At 42.7% G+C, this 18,578-nt stretch overlaps 1 protein-coding gene across 2 annotated transcripts in view; it reads left to right on the forward strand.

Moving 5' to 3' along the window:
• Nucleotides 1-17,136, forward strand: part of LOC129698488 (toll-like receptor 6) — a 36,232-nt gene extending 19,096 nt beyond the window's left edge. The window contains exons 1-2 of one of the 2 annotated variants that reach the window (XM_055637606.1): nt 3,688-6,892; nt 14,328-17,136. In XM_055637606.1, coding sequence (XP_055493581.1) covers nt 14,409-16,790 — 2,382 coding nt within the window. In that variant the 5' untranslated portion in view covers nt 3,688-6,892; nt 14,328-14,408 and the 3' untranslated portion in view covers nt 16,791-17,136. Of the gene's footprint in view, nt 1-3,687; nt 6,893-14,327 lie in introns of those variants that run through there. The other variant, XM_055637607.1, reaches the window with a different exon arrangement.
• Nucleotides 17,137-18,578: the final 1,442 nt, after the last annotated feature.

Here is an 18,578-nt window from a genome sequence, read left to right on the forward strand (position 1 = left end):
ACTAAGTAGGTGTATGGGCCTGTTTCCATGTTTTATATCTAAACTAAACTCAACTAAACTTAATTGCAATCCATTAAAGTAGCAGAAATATTGGCTGCAACCTTCCCTCCATTGATGAACTGTACACTGCAAGGGCCAGGAAGCGGGCGGGTAAGATCATCTCTGAACCCTCTCACCCTGGCCACAAACTCTTTGAATTACTTCCCTCTGTCCGGATTGTCAAAGCTGCCACAGCCAGACATAAAAACAGTTTTTACCCAAGAGTAGTTGCTCTACTCAACAGCCAAAAATCTGTAGCCTCCCTTTGATCTGGTATTTTGTTGGTTCACATGCTTGATCAATGGAGGTTTATCATTAATGTTTTATTATTATTAATGTTTAGTGTTTTCTGAGTCATTCGTAACTGTCACTGTATGTCATGTTGTTACTTGTGGGCAGAGCACCAAGGCAAATTCCTTGTATGTGAATACTTTTTTAAATTTTAGTTACATTTTTACTTCACAACAACAAAATACTATGTAAGTAAATAGGTAATCTTGCATAAGATATCATCTTATGCAGTTGTGCAGGGTATTGGTGAGACCACACCTGGAGTATTGTGTACAGTTTTGGTCTCCAAATCTGAGGAAAGACATTATTGCCATAGAGGGAGTACAGAGAGAGTGGTGAATCTGGAACCAGACTGATTCCTGGGATGTCAGGACTTTCATATGAAGAAAGACTGGATAGACTCGGCTTGTACTCTCTAGAATTTAGAAGATTGGGGGTGAGGGGGGATCTTATATTGAAACTTACGTTGCTTTTATTTAAATTAATTTAATTACTCTTTAAATGTAAACCAATAAAAACAAGTTGCCTTAAATCTGTGCATCATATACTGTAACTTGCTGATTTTCAAAACAAATCTGTTCTTTCATTTTGAAATAAGCACCTTGCTTTTCACAGTTGCTTCAGTAAACGTTAGTCAAAATAAATCCACAACAGTAACTATTTAAAAAAGCAAATCATAAATTTCCTTTTGTTAGAACAACAACCGATCCTCAAGTTAAATTTATAACATTTTTCACACAGAAGAGGTGGTGAGGCCCTTTCAATCTGCCGAGGAACTCTTGTCTGCTTCCCATGAAGGTAGAAGTTGAGGCCAGTTCATTGGCTTATATTTAAGAGGGAGTTAGATGTGGCCCTTGTGGCTAAAGGGAACTAAATCAAGGGTATATAGAGAGAAGGCAGGTACAGGATACTGAGTTGGATGATCAGCCATGATCATATTGAATGGGAACTTTTTAACTCAACGGGTGCAGGCAAATTGTCCTCCCTTCAGTTTCACCCCACCGAATGACCTACTCCTGCACAGCTATTTTTGCATGTCTTTTCTATGAGACGTCAGGACCACGGGACACCGGCCCCCAGGCCCACTGGGTGATGTTTCGGGTTGAGAGTTTTGTAAAGGAATTAATTGATTTAAAACAAGGGTACGTTGCTTTTTGGGGTGCGGATGAGGGGGCGCAGTTGCGACATCTCCGGCCACCCCCCTGTACAGGAGGAGACTGGCAACTGTGGAGTTGTTTGCATTTAATTACTCTTCAGGGACCAAAATGTACTGCAAGCACGGAGATCCAAAACTCACAAGTTGCCTTAAATCTGTGCATCATATACTGCTCGGGCTTGCTGACTTGTTTCAAAACGGCCCATCTGTTCTGTTGGTCATTTTGAAACGTAACCACCAGAAGCTTTTACAGCACAGTTGCAGTTTCAGCCCGAACGCCCCCTTAGTCACCCCAATAAATCCATCCCAACAGTCACAGCTATTTAAAAAAGCAGCCCCGCTCCAACTAAATTTCCTTGGGTTACTGAACAAGCGGCCCATCGGGGAACGGATTCCTTGGAAGGGACAGGGAGAACATCGGCTCATGGGTGGGCAATCAATTTATATTGTCAGGCATTGTAATATCATCTCGCAGAGATGATCCCAGCCTAACCCTCCCTATTCTCTCCTATCTGCAAGAAAAAACTACATTGAAAAGATAGTAACTGCCGGGATCACAAGACCTTGCATGAGCCCCTTTGAGCCCACAATGACTTCCATTCCGAACGATGAAAAATTAATTACGAAATCTTGTCCCTGCTTTCCAAAATGTGCCCTGTACCCCCATTCTTTACATATCCAGGTGTCTATTTCAAAACGTTTTAAATGTCACTATCCTATCTGCTTCCTTCACCACCCCTAGCTGTGCATTCCAGGTACCCACCACAGCTGGGTTGTACTGTATATAAAACTTGTCCAGTACACCCCATTTAAACTTTCCACTTCTGACCTTAAAGCTATGCCCTCTAGTATTTGACATCTCCACCCTGAGATATAGATTTTCACTGTCAACCCTATCTATGCCTCTCATAATTTTATATACTTCTATCAGGACTCCTGTCGCTCTTCAATGCTCCAGAGAAAACAATCCAAGTTTGACCAACTTCTCCTTTTAGTTAATACTATAATATCAGCAGAGATAAGTCACATGAAGTTGTTGAATTCAATATTGAATCCAGAAGGCTGGACATGCCCAGGCACTGGTCCAGCCCCTCCTGAAAAAACCTAACCTAGACCCCACCTTGCTTAGCAACGACAGACCTATTTCCAAACTGCCTTTCCTCTCAAACGTCCTGGAAAATGTATTTTTAAATCAACTAATGCATTACCTACACCAAAATCCCGTCCTGGAAATTTTCCAATCTGGTTTCAGGACTCACCACAGAACAGTCTGCCTTGTTGAAGGTACATAACGACCTGCTTCTCACCATTGACTCGGGCGACTGTGCAATCCTGCTCCTTCTCGACCTCAGCACAGCATTTGATACAAGATTCAAGATACATTTAATTGTCACGTGCCAGATGGCACAGTGAAATGAAATTCCCATACAGCCATACAATAAAAATAAAGAACACAACACACTATAGAATTTGACATAAAACATCCCCACACAGCAGAATCAAAGTTCCCCACTGTGTGGGAAGGCACCAAAGTCAGTCTCTTCCTCCACTGTTCCTCGTGGTCAGGGCCTCCCCAAGCCCTCCGCAGTTGCAGCTACGGGCGGCCCGATGTCCAGGACCGCTCGCCGGGGTGATACAAATCCGACGTCGGGGCTGCGGGACGTCCTCAGCGGCGTGGACACCAGTCGGCCCCCTCCTACCGGAGTCGGCAGCTTCCAAAGTCCGCAGGCCGCGCCGGGTGGAGACTGCTGCTGTAGGCCCTCTGCAAGGCGCCCCAGGACTCCACGATGTTGTCCAGCGCCGCCCGCATTGGAAGCTCTCCGCACCAGAGCTCCACGATGTTGGAGCAGCGGCCCAACGCTCCGGAGCTCCAAACGGCGACCCAGGTAGGCATCGCCCGCTCCGTGGTGACTCCAGCGCTACGCCTCCGCTGTAACAGTCCTGGTCCGGTTCCCGGTCCCCGGCAGGAAAGGCCGCTCCGATCCAGCTGGTAGGCCGCGAGGTGGGGGGCGAGGACGCGACTCGGAGAAATAGTCGCGTTCCCCGCCAGGAAGAGACTGGGAGACGGTTTCCCCCTTACCCTGCCCCCCTCCCCCACATAGAAAAGTAAAAGTTTCCCCCTAAAACAGACTTTGGACTAACTGAAAATTAAAAAAAAAGATAGAAATGACAGACAGGCTGTAGATAGAGGCTGCTGCCAGTGCAGCGCCCCTAGAGGACAGTGGACCACACAGATACAGTGGAACACACTATCCTAATTGACCGCCTCCGGCACGGGGTTGGTATTGATGGCACTGCCCCGAGCTGGTTCGTCTCCTACCTCAAAGATAGGAGTTTCTCTACAAACATAGGCAACTCTTTCACGTCCCGAGCTAGCCTTTGCTGCGAGGTTCCACAAGGCTCCATCCTAGGCCCCATTCTCTTCTCCCTGTATATGCTCCCCTTAGGCCAAGTCATTCAAAGGCACGGCATTTCCTTCCACTACTATGCAGACGATAGACAGCTCTATCTCCCCCTGAAACCCAACAACCGATCAAATCTACTCAGCCTTATGCACTGCCTCGAGGATATAAAGTGTTGGTTGGCCCAGAACTTCCTCCAATTAAACAAGAGCAAGTCTGAGGTCATCCTACTCGGTCCCTCGGACTCCATCTAAACTATAGCAGGCAGCCTTGAAAGCCTTACCCCCTTACTTATTAAACCTCACGTCAAAAACCTTGGCGTGATATTTGACTCCGCGTTGAAGTTTGACAAACAAGTCAAAGCCGTGGTAAAAGCTAGCTTCTTCCAGCTTTGCACGATAGCTAAAATAAAACCATTCCTCCAATTTGACGACCTCGAAAAGAGCATCCACTCATTTATCTCCTCCCGCCTTGATTACTGCAACTCCCTTTACACTGGCATCAGCCAATCATCCCTATCCTGCCTGCAATTGATCCAAAACGCCGCAGCGAGACTTCTGACGGGCACACCAAAAAGGGACCACATCACCCCGATTCTGGCCTCCACTGGCTCCCAGTGCGGTTCAGAATCAATTTCAAGCTCCTCTTTTATGTATACAAAGCCCTTAACAGGCCCCCACCCACATCAGAAATCTGCTAACCAACCATACTACCTCCAGGTCCCTCAGGTCGGCCGACTTGGGGTTACTGACCATCCCGCGGTCCAGGCATAAGCTCAGGGGCGACTGCGCTTTTGCGGTTGCAGCACCTAGACTATGGATCAGCATCCCTCTTTCCATCAGAACTGCGCCCTCCATCAACTCTTTTAAGTCTAGACTTAAAAGTTATTTCTACTCGCAAGAGTTTCTTGAGGTCCTCTGAGGGAGAGCTGTATGTATGTATTTATATATGTATTGTTAGATCTATGTACCACTGTTTGTAGCACGTTAGTACCTGCACTGATGTAAAGCACTTTGGTCAATGAGAGTTGTTTTTAAATGTGCTATAGAAATAAAATTGACTTGACTTGACAGTTCCTCAAGCTTGCAATGGCCCTCACAGTGACAGTACAGGAAGCCACAATCCGATAGATCAGGGAGGGGTGTGTTGAGGAATTAAAGTGAAAAGCAATGGAAAGCTCAGGATGGCCCCATGTGCTCTTGCTTTCTCCAATGTAGAGGAGACTGCGATGCAGTTACTAAATGTAGTACAGTAGATTGAAAGCAGTGGAAGTGAATCACTCGGTGCTGCATCGCCTGTATTTGAAGGGGGAAATGCGTTAAGAAGGTGGGTGGTTGGTGGGAAAGAAAGAGGGGGTGAGGGGAACACTTCCTGCAAAATGCTGGAAGGCACGAAGAGAAAAAGTTGTGTTTGATGATGGGATCTATTTGAAGGTGATGGAAATTGTGGAGAATGATCTGTTGAATATGGGGGCACTTGTGGGCTGGTATGTGAGGACTTGTGAACTCTATCCTTCTCCTGTTCCAGAGGAGAGGAGTTGAAAGCAGAGGCATGGGAAATGGATGAAATGTGATCAATGACTTTGTTAGCAATGGTAGAGAAGAATCCGCACTTTAGGATGAAGGAAGACATTTCAGAAATATCAGAATGTCTAATCATCAGAGTAAATGTACTGGAGATTCGGGTACTGGGAGAGTGAACTAGAGTCCTTCCAGACAGCAGTGTGGGCCGAAAAGTAGGTGAGATAGCTGTGGGAATTGGTAAGCTAATAATGGATATTTGTAGTTAGCATATCTCCTGAGATGGAAACTGAGAATCAGGGATTTAGTAGAATGATGTCACCCTCTCCAACGCCTGGCGCCCACCTGTATCTAAGGTCATCAGTACGGATGTCAGCTCAGGCTTCCTGAGAGAGAACCCATGAAGAGTGACCCAGCTGGCAGGTGTATTCACAAACATCTTTAACCTCTCATGTTTTAAGGATGAATTCTCGATCTTCCAACTTACCTTGTTGTGACCCTTGCAGTCTTTTTTTCCACCTGTACTTTCTCTGCAGCTGTTACATGATATTCTGCACTCTGTTTATTTTCTCTTTTGCACTGCCTGGTGTACTCGTAAATGACATGATAGCACGTTAAACAACATTTTTTTCACTGTATCTCGGTACGTGACAATAATAAACCAGTACCAATACCATAATCAATTGGACCATGTTAATGATGAGAGCAGGTTGGAAATTGACAGCAACAGTAATGGGATTATTTGAATTCTGCATGAGGCAGCACTAATGTGGTCTTTGATTTACACGAAAAGGAGTGGGCCCATGCAGGATTAAAGCAAAGTCCCACATAGCCCACAAAAGACAAGCATTGCCCACAGCCACACTTTTGATCTGGACAAAGTAAATAGAGTTGAAGGAGAAGCTGGTCAATGAGAGAGCTGGCTTCTGTATTACTTGCATAAACTTTAATCGAAAAATGTTCTATTTAATGCAGTTTTAATCATTAAGCCTGGAAACTCGAGACGCCTCCAGTTTTACATTAACACATTATTCCAATCATACAAAAATTCAAGGATTTTGCAATACTAAATTGAACTGTACCTCTGTCACTTTTACTTCCAGTTCTGTTTTTCTTCCAGTTTTGCCTCTGTGACACATTTTAGTTTAGTTTAGTTTAGAGACTTTATTCTGCAAATGATTTCAGAAATTGTAGAAATTGTAGAAATTACGAAAACAGGTGTTCATATTTTTGACAATGTGTCCAATTTATTTGGCTCTCGGTTCTGTACAATAAGCCACAAAAAATTAAATACAAAAATATTGCAGAAACTAATTCACATTACATTAGCAATAGTTTCAGTCCAGTGGTTTTTACAGATTTTTTTATGTTGCAAACTGTTGGAAACGTGTCATTTCCTGTCTGAAATATGAAGCCACAGACGGACTGTTTTGCAGCAGTTTGTAGCTGCTGTTATGGAGAATTAGTTCAAGTCGGTAACTGGGGTAAGAATCCAAATCTTTGTAATAGTTTGCAATTTGTTCGGGTTGGTTCTTCTTAAAGGCATGGATCAAAAGTAATCTTCAATTAGTTGCAGAGGAAAGTAAGAATTATGGAACAAAAATGCATATTTCTGTGAATGAAAAATCACAATCTGAGCTGAAAGCTGGGGATTTATCCACTGTAGTTTTTATGTTATATGCATGCTGGAGGTTCCTAATTTATTTTCATTAACAATTTTGCAAATCGCCTATTTATCTGTAGAAGTGCTGTGATGCACGTCAACTTAAGGCATTATCGGGAGCAAACGGCTGTCAGTCAAAGTCAGCCTTGTGAGTGAAGCCTAGACGTTCAAAGTGAAAAACAAAGACAATACAGATGTGGAGAAAATACCCCACACCTAGTGAATAAATCTTTAAATGTTAGGGGATAAGTGAGAAATGTCAGACTTTTCCACAGGGGCAAAGGAAAGGGGAGGAAATAATTTCCCTCTCTTCCACATGAACTGGAAGGAAAGGCTGGAATAGAATTAGCAAATTCCTGACTGCACAAAGTAAGTGATCCAGGAAGTCGGAGTGAAAACATTATTTAGAGTTTGGTTCTTTTTCTAGTCTGCTCCGTCACCCTTTGACCCGATGACCTTACATGCAACCCCTCCTATTAACTTTTTGGTCACCTCTAATTCTAGCATGAAAGACTTTTGATATGTTTATCAGTATGGGTGTTAATCTAAACTCAGGAGCAGCAAAATGTTAACAGAAAGTCCTCTTTATTCTATGAAAGCAAGAAAAATGTGATGTTCAAACTGTAAATCATTGCATCAAATTTCATCACTTGGCTCCTAGAAACATGTGCTAAAAAAAAATATTCTGCTTATAAGCATTTAGATTATAATCAGTGCTGCTCTATCATGCTCCATTCCTTGGTTCTTTGTCTCCTATAAGCCCTGTCCCACGGTACGAGTTCATTCCAAGAGCTCTCCCGAGTTTTAAAAAATCAAACTCGTGGTAAGCACGGAGAATGAACGTAGCGGGTATGTCGGAGCTCGGGGACGTCTCTTAGCGCTAACGGCAGGTACTCGGGAAGACTCGCTAACGGCAGGTAAGCACGGGAAGACGCGAAGATTTTTCAACATGATGAAAAATGTCCATGAGAGCCCCTAGTACCGACGAGTGGCCATTACCGTAAATCTCCTTACCGTAAATCTCCGAGTTCGATTCAGGGCAAACTCGGGAGAACTCTTGGAATGAACTCGTACCGTGGGACAGGGCTTTAAGTCTCCTAGGCAGAAGACTGAACAACATTCAAGTGGATTAATTATTCCTAAATGCCGCCAAGCTTCTTGAATGTTTTTTGCCTTCATTGAAACAAATGGAAAATATTCCAGCACATTACTTCCTACAGAAAGTTGGAAGACTTTAGTAAGGCATAAATATGAGTCACACGGCAACAATAACTGGCTCTAGCCTGCTCTTGGTGGTGTTAACTTTAATACTGGTAATCCTGTTAAATGTCAAAGAGAGATAGTTGTTCTAATTGGAGATGATAATCGCCTGGCATTTGTGTGGCACAAATTGCACAATTTTTATCTGTGCAGGCAGAAGCTCCTTCAATATCTGAGGTGTGCAATTCAAACTGAACATTGTGCTCCCACCTGACCTATGACAGAGGAAGATTAATGAAAAATAATTTTAAAATCATGTTATAATCATTAATTCTAGCGCTTTAAATGGTATCTAAGCCTATGTAAATTTATTGCTGTGAAATATTTATCTGACTTCAAAGTGTCTTTAAGAGGTTAAATAATTTCTGTATGGTTTTATATGCTACATAAATTCTCTTCACCTTTGAAATTTCAATGAAGGATGCTAACATTAAAATACTAACTTCTCTTTGATTGTTTCATTGAAGAGCCACTATTAAATTAGAGTGATAAGTCTTGTGCTTCACATTGTGTAACTGAACACTAAGTGGCCTCAAAATGGAGGCAAAAATATGGTAGAAATAATGTATTGGCCACATTCTCCTCATATATTCACTGCTATATCCAAAGAAGAAATACTCCACAGGCACTAAAGTATAACCATTTGTTAATTTTTCATACTAAGGGTTTATTAAGAAGCAGGCACAAGGAACTGCAGATTCTGGAACCCTGCATGAATTCTGGAATCTTCTGGAACAAAGTGCTGGAGTAACTCATTGGGTCAGGCAGCATCTCTGTGGGACATGGATGTAGGGTTTAAGATGTAACTCCTTTACCATTTTCCTCCAATTTCAAAATGACTTTAAAATAATATGTATGATAAATGTATCTATGATTAAATAGCTTTTGTTTAAGTCATGAATGTAGGTCAGTCTTTCTTTATTTCTTATCCTTGAGTCAGATATCTAGCATTTGAGCATGTATACAATTCCTATGTGAAATAGGTTTCTTGAGAAAGAGGAAGTATTTTTTTCATTTTTTACTGACATTGCCATCTATTTTGAATTCTTCCCTTTTTGAACATCTGTGGTAAGGTAAAAAAATTAAATGCTATTCTGGACTCTTCATGAAATGTCTGAGCAAAAGTTAAATGTTTTATCTGTAATTTTTATTGGCATATTCAATATATTACTACATCTGTTAATATTGACGGCTAACTTTCAAATAAATTAATCCTTTTGGAAAGTAGGTTTACCCTTTTTTCTAAATGTATTTGATTATTTTAGATATCAAAGATATTTTAGATCAAAGAAAGATTCCTTACAATAAGACTTATTTAGAAACATAGAAACATAGAAATTAGGTGCAGGAGTAAGCCATTCGGCCCTTTGAGCCTGCACCGCCATTCAATATGATCATGGCTGATCATCCAACTCAGTATCCCGTACCTGCCTTCTCTCCATACCCCCTGACCCCTTAGCCACAAGGGCCACATCTAACTCCCTCTTAAATATAGGCAATGAACTGGCCTGAACTACCCTCTCTGGCAGAGAGTTCCAGAGATTCACCACTCTCTGTGTGAAAAAAGTTCTTCTCATCTCGGTTTTAAAGGATTTCCCCATTATCCTTAAGCTGTGACCACTTGTCCTGGACTTCCCCAACATCGGGAACAATCTTCCTGCATCTAGCCTGTCCCAACCCCTTAAGAATTTTGTAAGTTTCTATAAGATCCCCTCTCAATCTCCTAAATTCTAGAGAGTATAAACCAAGTCTATCTAGTCTTTCTTCATAAGACAGTCCTGACATCCCAGGAATCAGTCTGCTGAACCGTCTCTGCACTCCCTCTATGGCAATAATGTCCTTCCTCAGATTTGGAGACCAAAACTGTACGCAATACTCCAGGTGTGGTCTCACCAAGACCCTGTACAACTGCAGTAGAACCTCCCTGCTCCTATACTCAAATCCTTTTGCAATGAAAGCCAACATACCATTCGCTTTCCTCATTGCCTGCTGCACCTGCATGCCTACCTTCAATGAATGGTGCACCATGACACCCAGGTCTCGCTTCATCTCCCCCTTTCCCAATCGGCCACCATTTAGATAATAGTCTGCTTTCCCGTTTTTGCCACCAAAATGGATAACCTCACACTTATCCACATTATACTGCATCTGCCAAACATTTGCCCACTCACCCAGCCTATCCAAGTCACCTTGCAGTCTCCTAGCATCCTCCTCACTGCTAACACTGCCCCCCAGCTTAGTGTCATCCGCAAACTTGGAGATATTGCCTTCAATTCCCTCATCCAGATCATTAATATATATTGTAAATAGCTGGGGTCCCAGCACTAAGCCTTGCGGTACCCCACTAGTCACTGCCTGCCATTGTGAAAAGGACCCGTTTACTCCTACTCTTTGCTTCCTGTTTGCCAGCCAGTTCTCTATCCACATCAATACTGAACTCCCAATGCCGTGTGCTTTAAGTTTGTATACTAATCTCTTATGAGGGACCTTGTCAAAAGCCTTCTGGAAGTCCAGATACACCACATCCACTGGTTCTCCCCTATCCACGCTACTAGTTACATCCTCGAAAAATTCTATAAGATTCGTCAGACATGATTTACCTTTCGTAAATCCATGCTGACTTTGTCCAATGATTTCACCACTTTCCAAATGTGCTGCTATCCCATCTTTAATAACTGACTCTAGCAGTTTCCCCACTACCGACGTTAGACTAACTGGTCTGTAATTCCCCGTTTTTCTCTCTCCCTCCCTTCTTAAAAAGTGGGGTTACGTTTGCTACCCGCCAATCCTCAGGAACTACTCCAGAATCTAAAGAGTTTTGAAAGATTATTACTAATGCATCCACTATTTCTGGAGCTACTTCCTTAAGTACTCTGGGATGCAGCCTATCTGGCCCTGGGGATTTATCAGCCTTTAATCCATTCAATTTACCCAACACCACTTCCCGGCTAACCTGGATTTCACTCAATTCCTCCAACTCCTTTGACTCGCGGTCCCCTGCTATTTCCGGCAAATTATTTATGTCTTCCTTAGTGAAGACGGAACCAAAGTAGTTATTCAATTGGTCCGCCATATCCTTGTTCCCCATGATCAACTCACCTGTTTCTGACTGCAAGGGACCTACATTTGTTTTAACTTTGCATTTAGAGTCTTTTGTAATCATGTGGTTTATACCAGTAAGATCCCGGGTGCCAATGGTGACCAAACGTCCCGCTGGGCAACCTAAAAGCTGTGCCCTTTTGCCCGGCTTGGCAAGCACCCGGGACAGCTATCGTTCAACTCCGAAAGAGCCCTCCTCTCTATCTCTTTCTCTGTCACTCTCCGCCTCCGCCCACCATCCGTATCCGTGTCCGGGCCGCCGGTTCTCCGCTCCCCACATGCTTCTCATCCACCGGCATGGCCGGCGCCTTGCACATGCGCACTGCCACGCCCTGCACATGCGCACTGCCATGCCAACTGGACGGCACCGGGCACTTTCTCCCTCTGTTTGCATTTTGGGAGATCTGGCCGCCATTGCTGTCCCGTCTCTGCCTCGCCGCAACCGCTAAAAACCAACGCAGAATCACTCCCTGGAGCTGGAGTAACTTTTGCTTCTTGGTTTCCTGGTCCTCCAAAAATATTCCAAGTGTAATTTAAACTGGAGTGTACCCTCCACCACCAAACTCCAAACTCTGAAAAATAACAGCCTATTGCACTTTATCTGTTTGTTTATTGTGTATATATATATATGGTCTATGGTATATAGACACACTGAACTTATATCTCTTGTTCGGTATTATGTTTACATATTCTGTGTGCTGCAGCAAGCAAGAATTTCATTGTCCTGTCTGGGACACATGACAATAAAACTCTCTTGACTCTTGACTTGGACTTAAGCAAATAAGGGTTCATGGGGAAAAAAGAGCTACCTTAAATTTAGTTGCATCTGGTTGGGTAACTATGGTAGGGTGAAGACTATTCCATGCTTTAATTGTGCGGTGGAGCTCCATGGAGTAGCCAGCATCTCTGGATAGAAGAAATTGTGTGACGTTTCAGGTAGAGACCCTTCCTTAGATTTCCTCTGGTTTTAGTGTAGATACAGCGTGGAAACAGGCCCTTCGGAGTCTACGCCGACCACCGATCACCCATACACTAGTTCTATCCCACACATTAGTTTTTAATATATTTAATTATTTTATACAATTTTTTAACAAAACAGAACAAAACAAACAAAAAAATAAAAAATAATAACTGAAAAAGACAGGAAAAAAAAAGGAAGGAAAAAAAAAAATTATAATTAAAAAAAAAAAAAGTAAAACAAAGCCGCAAGACATAACAGTATTGGTACAATCCACATGGTGCTACACAGTCATGCATTGCAAAAGCAGAAGCAAAGGTCACAGGACTACATCACTGCAGATAATATGAAATTATGAAATTATTGGACTTTGAGATGGTTGTATCCCACACATTAGTTACGCGAGTCAAGAGTCAAGAGTGTTTTATTCTCTTACGTCCCAGTTAGAACAATGAAATCCTTACTTGCAGCAGCACAACAGAATATGTAAACATAGTACTCTGCAAACAATGTTTTAAACGAGAAAACAGTGTATCTATATTACTAAAACTCTGTTCTTGACCAGTTTTGGCATTCTGTGCTGCGATTTCCGAGAGAACGCCGCCACCTACGTCATTTTTGGCCACCTCGCTCAGAGCCCCCCTCCGCCACATGTGTGCCGAGGATTTTTCCCATCGATGAAATATGAAAGAGATATTAATGATTTTACAAAATTCCCCATTCTCTCTGCTGCTCCTGCTGGTGGGATGGGGGAGGGACTATAAACCAGGAGTGGTGTGCATCAATCAGTCCCTGCAAGTTGTGTGCCTCAATCAGTCTCTACAACATGGAGGTCTGAGCTCTGAATGACTGAACAAATGTCTACACAGCTGTGAGTACCCTTAATTTGGTTTGAAAATGAAAATATGGTTATGGTTAATTGGAAGGAAAAAAGCACTGCCTGCAAATGGTTGTTTGGGGGGGTTTGGGTTCTCTCCCCCCCCTCTCTCTCTCTCCGCCCCCTCTATCTCTCCTCCCCCCCCCTCCTCTCCCCCCCTCCTCTCTGCCCCCTCCCCTCTCTCCCCCCCTCCTACTCCCCCCCAAAAAAGCACTGCTCGCAAATGGTTGTTTTGGGGGGTTTGGGTTCTCTCCCCCCCCCCCCTCACTCCTCTCCCCCCCCCCTCTCCTCTCCCCCCCCTCTATCTCCCCCCCCCCCCCCCCCCCCCTCGCTCTCCCCCCCCCTCCTCTCTCCCCCCCTCCTTCTCTCCCCCCCTCCTCTCTCTCCCCCTCCTCCTCAACCAGTGCAGCCCAAAGGATCTTGCAGTGTTCAATAAAAACGCAAAGGACTGTGTAAAGGAATGGGAAACTGTCATATAACCAACCGGCTTCAAAGACTCAAAAAGAAGAAGAAGATCAGGTCAGAGAAAAGACTGTACATGATTACAATCAAACCGCCCACAGAGCATAAATAAAGAATATAGGGTACAACATTTAGTGCAAGAGACAGTCCAATTAAAGGTAGTTCAAAGTCTCCAATTACATAGATGGGAGGTCAGGATCATACTCCAGCTAACGAGAGGACCATTCAGTTACATGATAACAGCTGGAAAGAAACTGCCCCTGAATCTGGAATTATGGGTTTTCAATCTTATGTATCTCTTGCCTCTTGGTAGAGGGGAGAAGAGGGAGTAACCGAGGTGAGACTGGTCCTTCACAGCACATCTGTAGACGTTGATGAGGTTTGCTGGGGACATGCCAAACTTCCTTAGTCTAAGCATTCAATGGTAATTCAAAATGTAAAGTCCTTATTGTTCTAGATGTGTTTTGTTTGGCTTCTGTGTAACCTTTCCACTGTATATTCTTGAATACGGCACCTGGATTGTGTCACTTGATGGCATCTACTGTTTGCAGCTCAGCTTTACTCAAGACTTGATTTGATTATATTGTGTTTTTCTTTCAGCTGTTCTAAATGGATTTCACCTAAGAAATACGTACGTGTTCCAATGTGGGAGTAGAAGAAAATCTGAGAGAGTAACTCATTATGTCGAACACCACGTCCTTCATCGCTTGGATTTCTATTTTTAAAGTAGGTTGCAGTTTGTGTTTTCCTGCAGAAAACAACATTGTGATAAACAATTCATCTTCTTCACTGATAGTAGTTCCAAGCAACTTACGAAAACAGACTGAAATACTGGATTTATCACAAAACAACATCAGTAAGATCCATATCCAGGACTTTGCTTCTCTTCAATGGTTGAGAAGTTTAAACCTGTCCATCAATAGGATCAGCAATGTAGCGAATGCATCCTTCAGGTTTAATCGAAAGCTGGAGTGTTTAGACCTTTCCAGGAATGAACTTTCAAACATTGAATGCCATTTTTTGAATAATATTACATCTCTCAAATATTTTGATATTTCTTCTAATCGTTTTCTGAGCCTAACACTTGGGAAAGCATTTGGGTTCTTGAACAATCTGGAATATTTAGGGCTAGGCAGTAGGGAAGCAATACAGTTACAAAAAAATGATCTGAAAGACATATCAAGGAACCAGTTGCAAGAGGTTTCAATTGGATTAAAATATTTATCAGAATATGAGTTGGGTACTTTACTGGTTTTGAGAACAACAAAACTCCACATAGTTTTGCCATCTGCTGGCACAGCAGCTTTACTTAACAAAGTGTTGCATGATGCCTTCACATCTGCTGATACTTTGAAATTATCAAACATTGATTGCTCACAAACATGCGACAATTATATAAATGTCTTTAAAGCACTGGGAAATGTAAGGATTAGCACGTTGTTGTTGGAAGATCTAACACTGTCATGGCTACAATTCACCAGCATAATTGTGCCTATTTGGGATACAAGGATTAAAAATCTAAGCATTATAAATGCAACATTGAATAGTATAAGATCTTCTGTAATTCAGCACTCAGACAGAGTACTGGAAACACTGATTTTCAGAAGAATTAGAAGCTCTGCATTCTACTTCAACCCACCAGTTTATTACGACTTCTTTATCAAATTAAAGGTTGTAAATCTTACCATTTCTAATTCAGGCATGAAATTCATTGCTTGTCCAGAGCAAGGAAATCATTTTAAGTTCATAGACCTTACAGATAATTCAATTACCAGTGATTTTTTTTTTCAAGATTGCAAATCCCTGAATTTGTTGGAGACTCTTATTTTGCAGCAGAACGAGTTGCATCAATTTTACAAATTGAGTACCATGACGCGATATATGAAATCGCTTAAAAATTTGGATGCGAGTCAAAACCAACTTACTCTTGATGAGAAGACAAATTGTCTTTGGACTAACAGCTTGAAAAAACTGAACCTGTCTTCAAACAGACTGACAGATTTGATTTTTACATGTTTACCCAGTAACCTCGAAGTCCTTGATGTGGAGAAAAATAATATTTATATTGTGCCCCAAGGGGTAAACAACCTGGAAATGCTGAGGGAATTATACCTTGGCTCTAATAAACTGGTTAGACTTCCTGAATGCAGCAACTTTAGAAATCTTGAGATTTTGTACGTCGAAGGAAACTCATATCAAGAACCTTCCAGTAATTTCCTTCAATCTTGTTCAAGGCTGACAAAACTAAATGCTGCCTCAAATCCATTTGAATGTACCTGTGATCTAAGAGATTTCAGCCGGATTAAGGAAAATACCCAAGTAGAGTTGGTGGGTTGGCCGGAGTCATATCAGTGCATCTACCCAGTGAATCTCAGAGGAACTCTTTTGAAAGATTTTTATTTATCAGAAGTGATGTGCAACCCAGTTCTCTTAATGCTGATTATACTGGGTAGCATGGTTGTATTAGCAGTTGTAATGGGATTGACATGTCATTTTTTGGATTTGCCTTGGTATTTGAGGATGATTTATCAATGGACGCAGGTGAAACGAAGGGTGATGAAGACTGACCGCCAGCAATTACATGAAAATTGTGTCTATGATGCTTTTGTGTCCTATAGTGACCAGGATTCTGGGTGGGTTAAAGAACAACTATTGCCAAACCTGGAAGAGAGAGAAAACCCATTTCGGATCTGTCTCCATGAAAGACATTTTATTCCCGGCAAAGGCATTATTCAAAATATAATCAGTTGTATAGAGAAGAGTTACAAGTCAATATTTATTTTATCACCCAACTTTGTTCAGAGCGAATGGTGTCATTATGAACTTTATTTTGCCCAGCACCGGGTACTAAGTGAACAGTCTAACAACTTGATATTGGTTGTTTTAGAACCAATCCCTCAATACATGATCCCATCCAAATATTATAAACTAAAATCACTTATGGCAAAGAAGACATACTTAGAATGGCCTGTGGACAAAAGCAAACAGAGACTATTCTGGTCCACTTTACAGGCAGCAATAGGAATAAATATAACAACTGAAACTGAGGAAACGTTACTGTGAATATATTGAGCAATTGTATTCCAAGCAACATCTTAAGAATTTTCATTGTCCTCTATTATTCTCTTATGTAAGAATGCTGTTCATCGATTACAGCTCAGCATTCAACACCATTATTCCATCAAAACTGATCACCAAACTCGGTAACCTGGGCATCGACCCCTCCCTCTGCAACTGGATACTGGACTTTCTAACCAACAGACCCCAGTCTGTGAGGTTAGACAAGCACACCTCTTCAACCCTCACCCTGAACACCGGCGTTCCTCAGGGCTGTGTGCTGAGCCCCCTCCTCTACTCCCTCTTCACCTATGACTGCACACCTGTACATGGTACTAACACCATCATCAAGTATGCAGATGATACAACGGTGATTGGCCTCATCAGCAACAACGATGAGCTGGCCTACAGGGAGGAGGTCCAGCACTTAGCAGCATGGTGCGCTGACAACAACCTGGCCCTTAACTCCAAGAAGACCAAGGAGCTCATTGTAGACTTCAGGAAGTCCAGAGGCGGCACGCACACCCCCATCCACATTAACGGGACGGAGGTGGAACGTGTTTCTAGCTTCAGGTTCCTGGGAGTCAACATCTCCGATGACCTCTCTTGGACCCACAATACCTCTACTCTGATCAAGAAGGCTCATCAGCGTCTCTTCTTCCTGAGGAGACTGAAGAAGGTCCATCTGTCTCCTCAGATCCTGGTGAACTTCTACCGCTGCACCATCGAGAGCATCCTTACCAACTGCATCACAGTATGGTATGGCAACTGCTCTGTCTCTGACCGGAAGGCATTGCAGAGAGAGTGGTGAAAATTGCCCAACGCATCACCGGTTCCACGCTCCCCTCCATTGAGTCTGTCCAAAGCAAGCGCTGTCTGCGGAGGGCGCTCAGCATCGCCAAGGACTGCTCTCACCCCAACCATGGACTGTTTACCCTCCTACCATCCGGGAGGCGCTACAGGTCTCTCCGTTGCCGAACCAGCAGGTCGAGGAACAGCTTCTTTCCGGCGGCTGTCACTCTACTAAACAACGTACCTCGGTGACTGCCAATCTCCACCCCCACCCCCGGACACTTATTATTTTTTTTATTCAAATCGTTTGCTATGTCGCTCTTCAAGGGAGATGCTAAATGCATTTCGTTGTCTCTGTACTGTACACTGACAATGACAATTAAAATTGAATCTGAATCTGAATCTGAATTATTAGTTCACTTCATGAAATAATATATTATGTTGTAGAATTATATTGTTGGAGAAAATCCAGAGATTACTGATATAAGTACTGCAGAAAAACACTTTCTGCATTGCTTGGACTGCATCCATGAATGGACTTCAGAGTGAGAGCAAATAAAAATAAAATAAGTGAGCAATGCAAGAATGTAGGATAAAGTGCGTGGAAGGGATGTACGAAGGTGAGGGGCAGGGTGTGGGTCGTGAAGGTAGAGTTACCTAGTAGGTAAATTAGGCAACAAAGATTCCATTCACCATCAGCGAAGCAAAGGAATTGAAAAACTGTTTTCAGGAAAGGAAAGACATGAAGCATACTGGTTAAGCAACATTCATTTACCCCTGAGATAACAAAAGTCACAATCATTCAGGGCAGGAGATAAACTCCAGAAAACTTGTGGCAGCTATTTGCCAGTATTGGCATGTCCGAGACTTAGTGGAAGGACTAGTGTCCAGACCCAGGATGTCTTAGCATATATCAACAATCATGCTGTGGCAAGACATGGAACGGTAATTACTGGGAAATGATAGATAAACATCTGTCTAAGGTTACACAAAAAAGCTGGA

This window comes from Leucoraja erinacea, chromosome 1 (genome assembly GCF_028641065.1).
Source record: "Leucoraja erinacea ecotype New England chromosome 1, Leri_hhj_1, whole genome shotgun sequence".
NCBI lineage: Eukaryota > Metazoa > Chordata > Chondrichthyes > Rajiformes > Rajidae > Leucoraja > Leucoraja erinaceus.